Here is a 15,928-nt window from a genome sequence, read left to right on the forward strand (position 1 = left end):
CAGCAACTGTCAAAATCTCCAATTACTGATGGTTTAAAGAAACCGGAAGTTAGATAGTTGGAGTTTCTGACGAGTTGGCTTTTTTTTTTAGACAGAATGCATTCCTCAGAATAAACGTTTTTACAAAACTCATCTCTGCCAAGACTTTCCCAAAGCTAAGCAGAGAATTCTCCTGAGGGAGGAATACACAGAACACGTGCGACCTCTAACTAACGAGCAGCCAGAAAAACCTACGTGGGAAACCTAGTAACACGTAATACAACCGCGCTCGGTGACCGCCGGGCTTTAATCCATTATTGATTAACAACGTTATAATCGGTCTCAAAGGCTTTGCCCAATTCAAATATGGCCGCCAAGGTTTTATTTTCGTGACGTAACTTCCCATGTAGCCTTGCGCAGTCTCTTTCTCCGGAAGAAATCCGCCTCCTGGTGCTGGGAACTTCCTCTTCGCGAACAGCCCGGGCCTAGGTAGGATGATAGTGTTGTGTCTCCGTTTTGTAATCCGTTGTGGGGGGCGGCCATCCCGCCTCGTTAGTTCTCATTGTATATCAGGACGGGTGTGTGCACTCCGCTCCGTGCTGGTAGACGGAGTATTGGTGGGATTGGAGGAGGAATTGTGGGTATTATCTGAGGGGGAAGCAGGCTCGGGTGCCGGACCGGCTTTGCTGCTCATCCATAGTGCTAGGATTGTAGGAGAGGGACTAGGCAGTATTGATTCTAAGAACACAAGGCATTGATAGAAGCTCTTCCTATATATGTGACATCTATATCTGTATAATTAATATATATATATATATATATATATATATATATATATATATATATATATATCTCTAGCTATCATGGAGCTGGGCTGCCATCCCTGCCTTCTCTTCTGGTTGTTGTCATTTCTCAGTATCCAATCATTTCACTACCCCTTGTGTATGATTTATAGTAAGCTTATGGCTGTGTGGATCATACATAGATGAACATACAATAGTTGTTTTTAAAGCCAAACCTGGCAGATGACCTCCGGGTGAGCCGGGGTTTCTATTCCATATCCCACCTTTCAGCTGGGTTCACACTTACGCGATTGCGGACATCGCATGTGATTTGCAATGCTGTGCAGATCACATGAGATGCAAACTGAGCCACACAGCAGTTTGCATGACTGAAATCACATTGCGTTTGCATCAGAATGGTGTAGGACCCCCCCCCCCTTTTTTTTTTTTTTGGTCCGCACTGGAATCGGATCACACGGGTGTTCATACCCATGCTATTAGATTTCTATCTGATTCCACAGTGCACACTGTGTTCTGTGAACTGATTTTTAGGGGTGCCATTAACTTTACGTTGACGCCCACACCGGTTTGAAGATGTCAGTGTGAATTGTCAGATGCAATGTGGGAACCCGCACAGGAATCACTGTGGTTCCCACATTGCACCGATGTGACACGATCCTTCATGTCCATATTCTCTAAGGACAGGAATTCAATAAAAGTCCTACATCTGATCGAGACCACACTGGTGTGATATTTTTTTTTTATTGCCTACGTTCGCTGTAATGCTTTACTATGAATCACGTTATTCTCTATGATGCCCATTCACATCAATGCAACATGGTGCAGTGACTTCTAAGGTGCATTTATGTCCATAGACTTCAATAGGCGCACATGGAGAAACATATATATATATATATATAATGTGGTTTGGGTTAGTTTAGAAAAAAAAAAAAAAATTCAGAGTTTTTTTTGTTTAAAACTCCTCCCTGAACGTGGAGTTCTGTTAACCTCCTTGGCACTGGCTGCACACAAATATGCGGTCTCTCAGCGGGTGGGCCTTAGTGCTGAGCGGCCGCATATGCGTGCAGCCGATGCCGAGGGATTCAAAACAGAAGTTTACATTCATTATTAGTTTAAATACAGCTGTGCTGAGAGCACATGCTCCAGACACAGTTACTGACAAGCTCCCGATCGCTACTTGGGATCGGGAGCTTTCTGATTATGTGACAGCCAAATACGGCGGTCACATGATCATAAACACAGCCTCCTGGCATCCTAAACCCCTTAAATGGCCAAGAGGTTAAGAATCCCCCCCCCCCCCTTTTAACAATATTGGAAGTTTATTTGGGGGAGGGGAGAGAGGAGGTGCCTGCCCACAACCTCTTGGAACACGCAGTGTCCTTTTATATCTATATGTTCCTCAAAAAGTCCTTGGCTACTACCATTTTTTTGTTTGTATATTCTTATTTAAAGTGGAAGTACAGCCTAAAACTTAAATCTTAGACCCCTTTCACACTGAGGTGTTTTTCAGGCGCTAAAGGTCAAAAAATAGCACCTGTAAAACACCTCCCCTGCAGCCCCAGTGTGAGAGCCCAAGTGCTTTCACACTGGAGCAGTGCGCTTGCAGGATATTGCCCATTGAAATGAATGGGCTCCTCTGCTGAAGCGCCTGCAAACGATTTGTCATCGGCACTTTTTGGGCGCATTTAACCCTTTCTTCGGCCGCTAGCAGGGCCCCGGTGGCGGCCGAAAAGCGCTGCTAAAACTAGCGGTGCTTTACCGCTAACACAGCCGTGCTGAGTGTGTGAAAGGGCTCTAAATCTACTTGCATCCACAATCTAAGACTAACCTATCTAGCCCTGTAAAGCAAAAAAATGCTATACATACCTTCTCTGAAGCGGTCTCCAGCAGCGGATGCTGTGTACAGGAGACAACGCCTGGGAAGTGACTTTACTATGGGGCTTCCGTTGTCAGCTGCCTCTCCTGCACCTTCCCACACAGAGAAGCTACCGCTGACAGCTCAGTGTGGGACTGAAGCGGCTTCAGAAAAGGTATGTAATAGCGATTTTTGCTTTACAGGGCTAGATGGGTTATTAGATTGTGGCTGCCAGTAGATTTAGAGATTTTAGTTTAAGGCTTAACTTCTACTTTAAGGACAAGGACATCTAGAACACTGTACACTGGATAACCACCTTTCCCAAGAGGCTGCAGGACCATTCTCAAAGCGCTGCGCAACTCGCAGAGTGTGAAGCTGGAAAGGGTCACAGCCGGCTTCCCACCCTATACATGCCAGAAACCGAAGACCAGCGAAGAACTGGCTCTGGTAAGGATGGCGCTGGATCCCTGGACAGGTAAGTGTCCTTATAGTAAAAGTCAGCCGCTACAATTTTTTGTGTAAGCACTTGTCTGAATAGGTTGAAGTCTAGATAACCTATTCTGATTATAGTAGCTCATTAACATCCTTATTAGTTTACTAATGTTTTTTCACATTGGGAAACTATTTGGGGCCATTAAAATTCTCATACCCATTTCTAATATGGATCACTTGCATTTGAGAAGTATAGCAAATTTATTTTGCCATGCTTCTCTTGTGGGTCTCAGGATTGCACTTTTTTTTCTACTATACTGCGACCTTGAATCGGCATATAATAAGCTAATGCCCGTTGTCGGCAGATGTCACAGAGCTGCTTCAGGCCCTGGAAGGATCCAGACAACAGAGATGCTTGATTGGCAGCAAGCTTAGCATCTCAACAGCTTTTTCCAAGCAGCTTTCCATGGGGGCACTTGCCGAAGAGGATCAGGGCTGCTCTGTGCAAAACCCTTGCACAGAGCAGGTAAGTATACCTTGTTTGTTCTAATAAAAAGAAGCTTTTAATATCGCTTTGTCTTCTCATTGAGAATGCAAGATGTTTACATGATTTGTTGCAGTGTGGAAATCCTTCCCACAGTGAAACATTTTAACAGCCTAAAGATGACTTATTGAAATGGTTCACAAGTTTAGTTATTTAACACTATGATTTTATAAAAGTATTCCTGCAATGTATGTCTGTGTTAGCTGTTGTATGTTTAGTAAATAAGATTTTCTACTAGTTTTGGAGATTATTTTAGCTTTGTGGCTGTTTGGTTTTGCATATCAAATAACCTAATTAAACATATCTTTGCAACATTTGTTTTCCAGTGCACCATGGGACGTGTAATCAGGGGACAGAGAAAAGGTGCGGGGTCTGTTTTCAGAGCCCATGTAAAGCACAGGAAAGGACCTGCTAAGCTCAGGGCTGTTGACTTCGCAGAAAGGCATGGCTACATCAAGGGCATTGTGAAAGTGAGTACCAATTATCCAATGCTGCCCTTGGTGATCAACATAGAAGTGTGCCATAATTTCTGTTGTGTTTATGTGCAAAGGCAAAAGTTTGTATGGCTTTTTTTTTCCTGAGGATTACGTATATGTGCATTTGTGGTTACAACATCTGAAACTTGCATGTGAATGTTGCCCAAAAGGTTTTTCACATATGTTGGTGCATCGCATGCCTGCTGTGACCAAGTTGGACTCCAAGCTGGTGACCCTAACACAATTGCATGAAACGCAGATAACTCTGTCCTTTTGGCCTTTACTATCGAAGGGCAGAGTGAGATGCATAGTTACCCCTTGCCCATGCACTTTGGCCAGTGGGGGATTAAAGCCTTCTGGCTACCATCACTCTAATAATGAAGGCACATTGGAGGAAATTAATTGAAAGTATCTGCAACGACTTCTATTCCAACAGGTGATGTAACCCATAGCAACCAATCGTCTAGCTTTCATCTGACCCTGGGCATAAAAAATGCTGTACCGACAATTGGTCAATCGATAGCAGTGGCAAGATTAATGACACAGAATGCTTGACAGTGGCTGTAAAACAAAAAGATGAACAGTGAGAGGTCATACTTTGTATGGGTTTGCTAGACTTCAGTCTCTCCCCATACTTATCTCCTCCTTTTCTATTTCCCCCACCCCCATCTGATTTTTTTTTTCTCCCCCCCCCCCCCCCCTTTTTCTTTCGCCTCCTATATTTTGGGGCCACTTTAGACTATGTAAAATTCTGGAAAATAAAGGACTTTAGCGTAATCTTCATAATGGATCTCTGCCTACTTATAGTTAAGGCTGAAGGTTTTCTTTACCTTCATGCATTCAATGCATGAAGGTAAAAAAAAAAACCTTGTGTGCTGCTCCTCCCCCCCACAGCCCCCCAATACTTACCTGTACACAATCCAGTGCTGTGCACGGGAGCCTCGGGTCTCCCTCTGCTCATTGGCTGAGCCATTGGGCTGTCAATTACAGCCGGTGAGGCCAAGCCACTTTCGGTGTCTTAGACATAGAGCGGCAGCTCAGGAGTAAGCACGCATGAGTGCCCCCAGGGCAAGCGGCATGCTCTGGGGGGGCACTCTGCAGGGGGGGGGGGCGCGAGGAGTACCAGCAGGGGACCCGAGAAGCGGAGGATGGGGGCTGCTCTGTGCAAAACCATTGTACAGAGCAGGTAAGTATGACCTTTTATTATTATTATTATTATTATTATTATTATTATTAATTTTTTTTTTTTTTTTTTTATGAAGTTTTAGTGCCACTTTAAGATGTAAGGGGTCAGAAAATGTTTTTGCAGTTGACGAAACTGGTGGTCTCAAGTGTACATGAAATTCTTGGGTCTTCCTTATTATATCCAGGATAAATTGGTAAAGTGGGTATTCAACATATTTTTTTGCTTTTTAAAAGGTATGTGAGGAAGATCTAGTTATAAATAAAAGCATGTGGACAGTAGTTCTCTGGTAACTGTTGGAAAAATGTTTACCTCTTTTATCATTGAAATAAAATTATTTTTTTATTTCCACAGGACATTATCCACGATCCTGGCCGTGGTGCTCCACTTGCTAAAGTTGCCTTCCGTGACCCTTACAGGTTCAAAAAGAGGACTGAACTTTTCATTGCGGCTGAGGGTATCCATACCGGTCAATTTGTGTACTGTGGCAAGAAAGGTAAAATGGCAGTTCAATCCTAGAAACATTTAAATGACTTCAGAAAAGGCAGCCCTTCAAATTCAATGCACTTTAACACAGGCTGGTACTAAGACATAAATTGGTGATACAAATCAAACTGACAAGTAAAGTGGTTCCAGTCTGGCCACAAATGGTTTTCTGTAGCAGTCAAAGTATTAACCCTGCAGTCTCCTAAGTATACTTTTTTTTTTTTTTTTTTCCTCTCTTATTGATTTAAGACTACCATAGTTTTAGCATTGTAATCATGATTGTTGGTCTGTTTGACATTTCACAGACTTGATTTGTTCTAAAAAAAAGTTCTTTGAAAATCCTTTAATGTTTCCTTTTGAAATGACTAGCTCTCTTGCTGATCTAATGGGTTCAACTCATTGACGTGAAACAAGAATTCAGATAAGCGCTTAAAAATCTCTTGATTATATATATTTCTTCCAGGTTAGTGATTATTGAAACCAGTGGGTCAAACTAGCATATGTAAAATTGCTTTTGGAATGTTACTTTTATGTGATGATCCTGAAAAACTTGATTCTTAGCTAACTTTTTTTTTTTTTTTTTCTCTTTAGCTCAGCTAAACATTGGTAATGTCCTCCCTGTTGGTACCATGCCCGAAGGAACTATTGTTTGTTGTGTAGAGGAGAAGCCAGGTGATCGTGGCAAGTTGGCTCGTGCATCTGGCAACTATGCTACAGTCATCTCCCACAATCCTGAAACAAAGAAGACCAGAGTAAAGCTGCCCTCTGGCTCCAAGAAAGTTATCTCATCTGCAAACAGAGCAATTGTTGGTGAGTGCGTCGGCCCAGTTAGCCGGCCAGAATGTTTGGCCTTGTTGCATTAAAATGCAAGCCTGTTACTCCTTGATTACATATTACAACTGCGTGTCCCTTACCAACTGGTTTGATGTTTTTTAAATGCAGGAGTCGTTGCTGGTGGTGGACGTATTGATAAGCCCATCCTGAAGGCAGGTCGTGCCTACCACAAATATAAGGCTAAGAGAAACTGCTGGCCACGTGTCCGTGGTGTGGCTATGAATGTAAGTGTGGTTTTTAGTTTTGTTGTTTTTTTTTTTTTTTAATCCAGTCCTAAATCTTTGTGCATTCTAACATGCATAAAGAATATTTTGGGCCTTGCGGTAAGAGGCAAAAGGGGGGGGGGGTGTTTGCCTGTAAAAATCAGCTTATAGGTGGTAGTGTAGTGGTGGTCACTCCCATTGGCTCAACTCACCAAATTTTGGTCCTGTTTGGGTGCCATCACAAGTGGAGATGCTTAATTCATCAGAGGGGAAAGATTTTATGCCTTTACATTTTCCCAGATGTGATAAGAATATGTAGAACTCCAGCTACAATTTTAAAAATCCAGGTTTAACGTTTGTGTATTCCATACCTGACTGATCCCTTTGGAAGCTGAGAATTAATTCCCATCGCTGGCGAGGAGCCAGCAAAAAAATGCGTATATTATATATTTTTTTTTTTCCTTGTGCAGCTTCCTTGCCCCTTATCGTAGCAGTAGTTGCCCGCACCCCTTGCTAGCTGTTATGTAGTCCTCTGATTACCTGCATGGTAAAGAATGTCTGCCTTAAGCTGGCCATATACTGCTAAACTTTTGGTACAGTTCAAGCTCAGGGTGGCTCTGTTGGCACAACTCAGTTCAACAAGTGTGAGTTCTACTCGTGGGGAATGCTCCCTCTCCGGCAGAACATTATAGCTGGCAGCACAAATCCTTTGGGAAAAACCTGACAGGCTGGTTGTACTGCAAGTTGGTCGATCGACTTGTACAACCAGGGTTCCCATACATGAGTTGAAATTGGGCTGGTCCTATCTGAATTTTGAACCATAAGATGTACAGTCACTAATCCTGTGTTCAGTAGCCACAGGTCCTGCCTACAATAGCCAATAAGCAGTATGATGGGTTTTGCCAAAAATATTAGCAAGTGTGTGTTGTGTTTTTGTGTTTGTTTTTTTTTTTTTTTTTATTTAGAAACACAAATCCAAAAGACAGAGGGTGTGTTATCATTTAAAGTGATTGTAAACCTAGTTACACCACTTTTACCTACAGGTAAGCCTAAAAATAAGGCTTACCTATAGGTACTGGAAATATCTCCTACCTACCGTAGGAGATATTTACCATATACGCTTGCACCGACATCATCGGCGCATGTGCTCTGGAAGGGCACAATTTCTGCCATTTCTAAAGGGCCCGTGCCGTGTCCGGCGACTCCGGCCAGTCACAGAGCCGGAGTCCATGGCCCCAGAGGGAAGAGGGGTGAAGATTGATGCAGGGACATCGCGGGCTTAGTTTGAAGGTAAGTGGCACATAATGGGCTAGTATGCAGTGCATATCAGCCTGTTATGCTTTTACTTTGCAGGGAATAAAAGAGGAAGTAAAACCCATGAGGGTTTACTTCCTCTTTAAGGATGACTACCAAGCCATGTAAATGCTTAATATAGTGGCCTACTGAACAGAGGACTGCCAGCGCTTAGCACAGATTTTAGTCTTTAATATAGAACTATCTTACATACAGCTGGTATTAGCTTTTGCCATTTCTCAGTACACAATCTGGACACTGGCTTCAGTGGAGTATGACTTTGACTTTTAGCAATGACAGACTAATCACTTGAAAAGATTTTGTCCCTTCACCACAACATAATGCCTGAATTATGGCGATGGCTTTTTAAATTTTAAAGTGGTAGTGAAATCTGCTTGGTATTACCTGTAGGTAAAGTGAATATCTCCTAAATGTGCACCGTTTAGGAATGATTCACCCTGCATGTAGCCAGTGGCATCACTAATGCATGCACTCTCAAGGTCTGGCATACCTTGCTAGAATGGCAGAGCTTCATACTGGAACCGAGGTATCTTGCGCGGGAGTGAAGCCATCGTGGCTCCGGCCAATCACATAGCTGGAGCACTCAAACCCGGAAGAAAGAGCAGGGGAAGAGGTCAGCAGGTGACGGTTCAGTGCTGGAGGGTTTCATTCCAAGGTGAGTATTTTGTAATGTGCTAGTTTGCGGTGCACATTACCCCATTTCTTGCACGGTTTGGGTTTTTTTTTGCCCTATTTCTCCTATGGATCACAGGACTGCACTTCTGTGACCCATTTTCAGCCAACAGTGGCCTAAAGTCCACTGTCGGCCAACGTCACTCAGCTGTTCCAGGAGCTGGATCGATCCTGACCTCAGTCCGAGATCCACCTAGATGCCTCAGATGGCACAGCCTCTCAGTGAGCCGCTGGGAGACTAGGCCAGCTGCTCCCACCCCTTCCACAGCCCAGCACTCCAGCTGACAGTCAACCGCCCTATGCTCAGAGGCAAGGGGGAAACTGAACAATCGACAGTGTGCGATCGCTTAGTTTTCTGTGCAGAGGCGGCAGGGGACAGATGCATCAGGTCCATGCTGCATCCACTTAGGTGAGGTATACAAAACCTTTTTTTTTTTTTTTTTTTTTGTGAAAGCCCATACTTCTCCCTTAATGAATTTTGCATGCTGTCAATACAAAGACTGTACATAATGGTTATGCGTACTGACTGCTTTGCCATCCTAGCAGCTTGGTACAGTTCTTCCTTAATGTTTTACTTTGTACTTTAAAATTTACATTTTAAATTGCATATATAAAGAGTTAAATACTTTTTTTTAATGCATTGTGATAAAGATTGTAACTTTAGCTCATATCTTGTTGAATAACATGCGTCCAGTTAATTTGCAGTGGATTATAGAAACCTAACCTATAAATTTACTGACCCTTTACCTTTTCTCTGCAGCCTGTAGAACATCCCTTCGGTGGTGGTAACCATCAGCACATTGGCAAACCTTCAACTATCAGGAGAGATGCTCCAGCTGGTCGCAAAGTTGGTCTTATTGCTGCTCGTCGTACTGGACGTCTGCGTGGCACAAAGACTGTGCAAGAAAAGGAGAACTAAAAATATTCCCTGCATAATTTACATAATAAACTTTCAAAAACTTCTAAGATGGTGTGTTTTTAATTTATTGTAAATGCACAAGTAGAGTTAGATGTTTACTGGTTTCATTTGTTGGTGGAGAAAGGGTTGAGTATATCTGGTAACAATCATATTTAGGACTTCTTAAAACAGACTATAAAAACGTTGCATATAGTTCTGTACGCAGCAGTAAAGAAGATGGTGGGCCTATTCACACAACCGCACCTAGCAGCTTAATGTTGCACTGCATTTAGCAGTGCAAAAAAAGTCTGGAGCTGCATTTGGACCATGTTCTGTTTGAAAATGTTTTTGCTGGAACATGTAAATATTAACAATGTTGTAGCCAGTAGTGTGGCCGCACCACTGGCTATGCATTGTTAATGCTTATGTGTTGGTACCGAGAAGTGGCAGCCAACAGTGTCTATTTATCTTGTACACATGTAAATGTCCATCTTTTGCTGCCAGATTCTTTGTTGGACCTATTCTGGGGAATTAACCAAGCCCAGAAACTGTAAGAAGTGGCTGGCGCCACATTAACAGAGGAAATCTGTTTCAGATCCATCTGTGCCACCTGCACCAGTTTATATTTCAGAGTGAAATAGAAACTAGCGCAGGTGTGCACCTGATTATCAGGGGGGATAAGGCAGTTTTTTTTATATATACAAACTGCCACATTTCCTCCTAGGTGTGACCCTGTCACATGAGATGTTAGCTGACAGCTCACATCCCTCTCTGCCCATGTAGTGATAGTGCTACATGAGCAGAGACTGCACAGGATTAACACCCTCCTCCCCTGAGCTGAGCTGATCGGGGTGGGCAGAGAGATCAGAACATGCAGCTTTAGCTCTGTGTGCTGTGTCTGTCACAGAAAAAAAGAATAGATCACTCCTAAATAACAAATGAGCTTGCACCTTTTTTTGTGAATTAGAAGCAGTATCTGCTCAATGTTCTACATTTAGAAGAGTTGTACAAACATGCTTGCACAATGCTTTTAATTTCTCCCCATAGTGCCAGTATAGGGCTGACAAATACAGCTGGAGGACAGCTACAGACTGAGGTCCGCTCACTGAGTTGCACTATAATAAAAATGGAAATAGGTCTGTGTTCAAATCCAAATAACGAGTATTTGACATTTTGCACAGTAGGGCCAGGCAGGAATCGCCTTAAAGTGTTACTAAACCCACAACGGTAAAATCGGTCTGTATATGTAGTAAAGCATGCTTGTTATACTTGCTGTGGGGTTAATCCTCTACATTGTGTGTAAAGGCTGTTTAATCCTGTATGGGATAGATCCTCCTTGCATTGTCTCCAAAACATGTCCGGTTAAAACAGTTATTGGCGTTAGGATGCACATGCCGTTTGGTGTGTGTATTGCTAGAGGTGTTTTTTTTTTTTTTTTTTTTTTCCTTGGGAGTGCATGTGATCAGCACAGGGTCAAGTAGCACTGTCCTGGCAGAGGGTCGGTTCCTGCATCCTGATAAGCCAGCCAGTGCAGTATGAAAACTCCTCCTACAAGCTTCAACCAGGCACTGATAGAAGTCACAAGACTGCTCTATACTGCTGATGAGACAAGGTATTTAGCGGTTTATATTTGCTAAAATAATTGCATTTCCATGTTCTGTGGGAGATCAGATATAATGAATGCAGGGTCCTGGGTTTACTAACACTTTCCCCCCTCACCTTCCAGGACAGCTACTTGAGAGATGATCGGCTCCGCCCTCTACAGGAAACACAAATCAGAATTTAAAAGGCCCCTCCCTTTCCTCTGACCCTCAGTTGTTTTGTGTTTCCAGACCCTCCAGGAGCACCGACACGTTTTTTGTTTTCTTATGGTCTGGTAACTGTGGTTGGTGGACCCTTCTCTGGTTTCATCCAGGACTAGTTGTGGCCAAGTCCTGGATGATGGTCTGTACCAGAAGGGTTTCCTATTTCTAAGGGTTACTTGCCTATGTAAATGGTGACAACTCCCTTCCTTTCCCCAGCGCTGCTGTGTGGAACCGTGTCCTCCTAAATGCTTCATTCTGGTGTACCAAGATGGCGTCAGGAGGACTTCCGGTGATGCAGCAAGATGGAACCGGAAGTCACATGACGCACTTCCGGACGCCGAGTTTTTATAAGGAGCATGGTGTAGAGACACTGAGGACATGCTGCAGGGGAATGGCCTGCTAAAAATGCCATTCTAGGCGCAGTTTTCGCGGTACAGCAGCAGTCTTCTCTGCGACCGTTCTCCGCTTGCTTCATGGAGCTTGAGGACAAGTCTGAGGATGGAACATCCGCTCGTATTGAACCAGCGGCAGCATCCGGGTCCCATACTGCCCCGAAGGTAAGCCCTGGTCTGTGGATAGCTACAGTAAGGGACTTCTTTTGTATGGATCCTTTTTATTCATGGTCCTTGTTTCTGCTCTCTTCTAGGCCAAACCGGTGAAGAAGAAATGTGGGAACTGTAGAGCCAGGCTCTCTGATAGTTATAAAAAGCTATTTTGTGTGGATTGTATCCCACCCAGAGCTAGTTCAGAGTCTTCCTCCTTTAATGACTTCTATGAAGGAGGTAGTGGACTCTTTTCGGTCAATGAATGATAGGGTTACTAGTATAGGCCCTCTCTCTTCTAGACCCATAGCTCAAGATCCTTCAACCTCTGCAAGTCCCTTCCCTTATTAGTATCTGAGACTATTAGTTCACGCAATACCTCTGATCTGGAGGAAGGTGAGAATTCAGTCACTTCATCTGATGAAAAGTCTGCATCAGAGGAAGATACAGGTAGCTCATCTAAGCATCTTTTCCAGTTGAGGATATTGATGAACTATTAAAAGCAGATTGAGATGCCACAGCAAGCTCAATCTGTAGAGGATAAAATGTATAGGGGCCTTCAGGGATGGAAATCTAGAACCTTTCCGGTACATCAATCTCTTAGAGACATGATTCTATCTGAATGGAAAGAACCTGAAAAAAGGTTGTTCCAATCCAGAGGACACAAAAGATTTCCTTTTCAGCCTGATTTTGAGGAGGTTTTCTTTAAGTGTCCTAGATTAGATGCCCCTATGTCGCAGGTGTCCAAAAGGTCAGATCTTTCTTTTGAGGATTCTGGGGTCCTTAAGGATCAAATGGATAAAAAGGCAGACTCATTGCTGCATGGGGCCTGGGATGTTTGAGCCTATTCTTTAGGCCCAGCGGTAGCATCCACCTGTGTGGCTAGAAATTTAGACGTATGGGTTCAGCGTCTAGATGATCTTCTGGCATCTGACACCCCCAAGGAAGAGATTAGAGAATCCCTCCCACTCATTGCCAAGTCAGTCGCCTTCTTAGCTGATGCAGCAGCAGATTCAGTGAAATCCACAGCCAGGGCTTCTGCTCTCATTAATTCAGCTAGGCGAGCTATCTGGCTTAAATCTTGGGAAGGTGACCTTACTTCCAAAAATAAGCTCTGTGGCATTCCTTTCGAAGGCAAACTGTTGTTTGGTTCATCCTTAGAAGAAGTCTTATCTCGTTCCTCTGAGAAAGGTAAACGATTCCCTTCTTCCCAAAGGAATAAGCCCCAGAATAAGAGGCCTTTTCGTGGCTTCCAAAACAAGCAACAGACTAAAAAGAAATGGTCCTTTAACAAAGACAAACACAAAGCGGGAACTCCCTTTGCTCCTTCAGCCCCTTCCAAGAATACCCAGTGACGCCAGGTTAGGGGTAGGGGGAAGATTGTGCCATTTCATCAAAGAATGGGCAGAGATTTCCACCAATTCCTTTATCCTTCAAACTCCGGAAAAGGGTTACAGATTGGAATTCAAAAATCCCCATACCCACCCACCCCCGGAAGTTTTTTCTTACCCACCTGCCGAGAGACGGCAAGCCATGTTAAATTTGATCTCTGTGGGAAACAGAGGGAGTTATTTCTCCTGTCCCAGAAAATCAGAAGTTTTGGGGATTTTATTCTCACGTCTTTCTGTTCAAGAAAGCTTCTGGCGGCTTTCGTATGGTCATAAATTTAAGCGTCCTGAACCAATACATAGTTTACAGACGTTTCCGTATGGAGAACATTTATTCAGTAAAGAATCTGTTGTTACCAGAGGTCTTCATTGTGACCCTGGACCTTCAGGATGCTTATCTTCATGTACCAATCTGCCAGAGCCACCAAAGGTTCCTCAGGTTTGCAGTGCTCGTGGGAAACGAGCCGTCTCACTGGCAGTTCAATGCCCTTCCTTTTGGTCTCTCGGCAGCACTGAGGATTTTCACAAAAATCATGGCCAAAGTCATGGCCTTTTTTCGGATTCAAGGTGTATCAATCGTCTCATATCTAGCCGATTTTTTGATTTTTTTTCTCAGGGCAAGGAGTCCCTTATTCAAGACCTACAGTTGGTTTTGCGGACCTTTCAAAAATTAGGGTGGAAGGTCAACCAGAAGTCTTGCCTAGTACCCTCACAGAGCATACTTTCCTGGGTTATCGAATAGACTCTGTTGCCCTAAAGATTTTTCTTCCCGAAGAGAAAATTGTGAAGATTCTTCTCTCTGTGCAGACCTTCAAACTGCTCCCTCAGACCTCCCTTCGGCGAATCATGGGCCTAATGACTGCAGCCATTCCAGGGGTGCCTTGGGCTCAATTGCACTCCAGACCCCTTCAGGCTTTTCTTTTGCTCCATTGGGATCGCAGGAAAAATTCTCTGGATCAGCTGGTAAATCTACCAGAAGGGAATTTTCTAGATCTCGCCTGGTGAGAGCAGCGAGAACATCTGCAGAGGGGGAAGGATTGGACACAACATTGCCCGGTCAAGATTACCACAGATGCCAATCTGTGGGGTTGGGGTGCTCACTCACAGGGCTGGCAGGCTCAAGGAGTCTGGTTGCCAGAGGAAGCAGGTCGCTCCTCGAATTTCAGAGAGCTTCTGGCTGTGAGGAAAGCACTTATGTCTCTGGGAGAGAGGGTCTATTCAAAGGACCTTTTAATATTTTCAGACAATGCCACAACAGTGGCGTACTTGAACAAGCAAGGGGGCACTCGCTCTGAATCGCTTCTGTCATTAACGCAACAGATTCTGTCCTAGGCAGAGATCTATGTCACTTCAGTAAGGGCAGTCCACATTAAGGGGTCAGAAAATGTGCTGGCGGACTTTATGAGCAGGGTGTGCATCAGTTCCAGCGGTTGGGAACTACATCAAGGCACGTTCCAGGTGGTGGTGCTAAGATGGGGTCTCCCCGCAGTGAATCTTATTGCCTCCAGTCTCCACAAGAAACTACCGGCGTTCTCTCTGGAGAGAGAAACAGAGTCCTTGGGGACGGATGCACTGTCCTTCCCTTGGGACTTCAGCCTGGCCTATGCCTTCCCTCCTTTTTACCCTTTTGCCCCTAGTGGTTCAGAAAATTATTCAGGACAGAGCAGAAGTCGTTCTGATTACCCCCTGGTGGCCCAGGAGGAGTTGGTTCTCCTCTCTGAAGGCCCTATCTGTGTATCCTCCCTGGCCCCTTCCAGTTCGAAAGGATCTACTCCATCAGGGACCGGTATTGCATCCAAACCCTCAGACCTTTCATTTGACGGCCTGAAGGCTGAGTGGCGCATCCTACAGTTAAATGGGTGTTCAGAGAGGGTTATTCATACTGTCCTGGACAGCCGTAAGTTGGTCACAAGAAGAATCTATGGGGAAGTTTGGAAAACTTTTATTTCCTGGCAAAGGAATTCTGGTTTAAATTCTTTTTCCACTCCCTGCATTTTAGATTTTCTGCAGGAGGGAGTGGAAGAGGGGCTCCCTGTCAACACTCTTAGGGTTCAGGTTGCTGCCCTATCTTTGTTTTCAGAAAGAAGACTAGCAGAAGATCCCTTAGTCAGGAGGTTCCTTTTAGCCAGATCTAGACATACTCCCAGGATCCTCAAACATGTTCCACCCTGGGATCTGTCATTAGTATTAAATGCACTAACAGGAGCTCCTTATGAGGCTTCCCTAAAAATTATTTCTTTGAAGTTGTCCTTCCTTTTGGCTATGACATCAGGGCGAAGGATTTCTGATCTAGAGTCTCTTTCCTGTAAAGATCCCTTCCTGAGGATTTTAGAGGACAGGGTGGTGATTAAACCCGATCCACTCTATTTATCCAAAGTTTCTTCCAACTTTCATAGGTCCCAGGAGGTAGTCCTCCCTAGTTTCTGCACCTCTCCCAAGAATACGGAAGAGGAAAGGTTTGGTCTTTTAGACCTAAAGAGATGTCTTCTGCTTTATCTAGAAAAGACCACTGGG

The 15,928-nt window shown here is 44.1% G+C and overlaps 1 protein-coding gene across 1 annotated transcript; it reads left to right on the top strand.

The window, feature by feature from the left end:
• The first annotated feature begins 317 nt into the window (after positions 1-317).
• Positions 318-9,747, top strand: RPL8 (ribosomal protein L8). Its single transcript, XM_073616317.1, has 6 exons — positions 318-468; positions 3,940-4,083; positions 5,627-5,768; positions 6,350-6,568; positions 6,701-6,816; positions 9,542-9,747. The coding sequence occupies exons 2-6, from the start codon at positions 3,946-3,948 to the stop codon at positions 9,698-9,700; spliced, it is 774 nt and encodes a 257-aa protein (XP_073472418.1). The 5' UTR covers positions 318-468; positions 3,940-3,945; the 3' UTR covers positions 9,701-9,747.
• Positions 9,748-15,928: the final 6,181 nt, after the last annotated feature.

Source organism: Aquarana catesbeiana, linkage group LG02 (assembly GCF_042186555.1).
Source record: "Aquarana catesbeiana isolate 2022-GZ linkage group LG02, ASM4218655v1, whole genome shotgun sequence".
Lineage (NCBI taxonomy): Eukaryota > Metazoa > Chordata > Amphibia > Anura > Ranidae > Aquarana > Aquarana catesbeiana.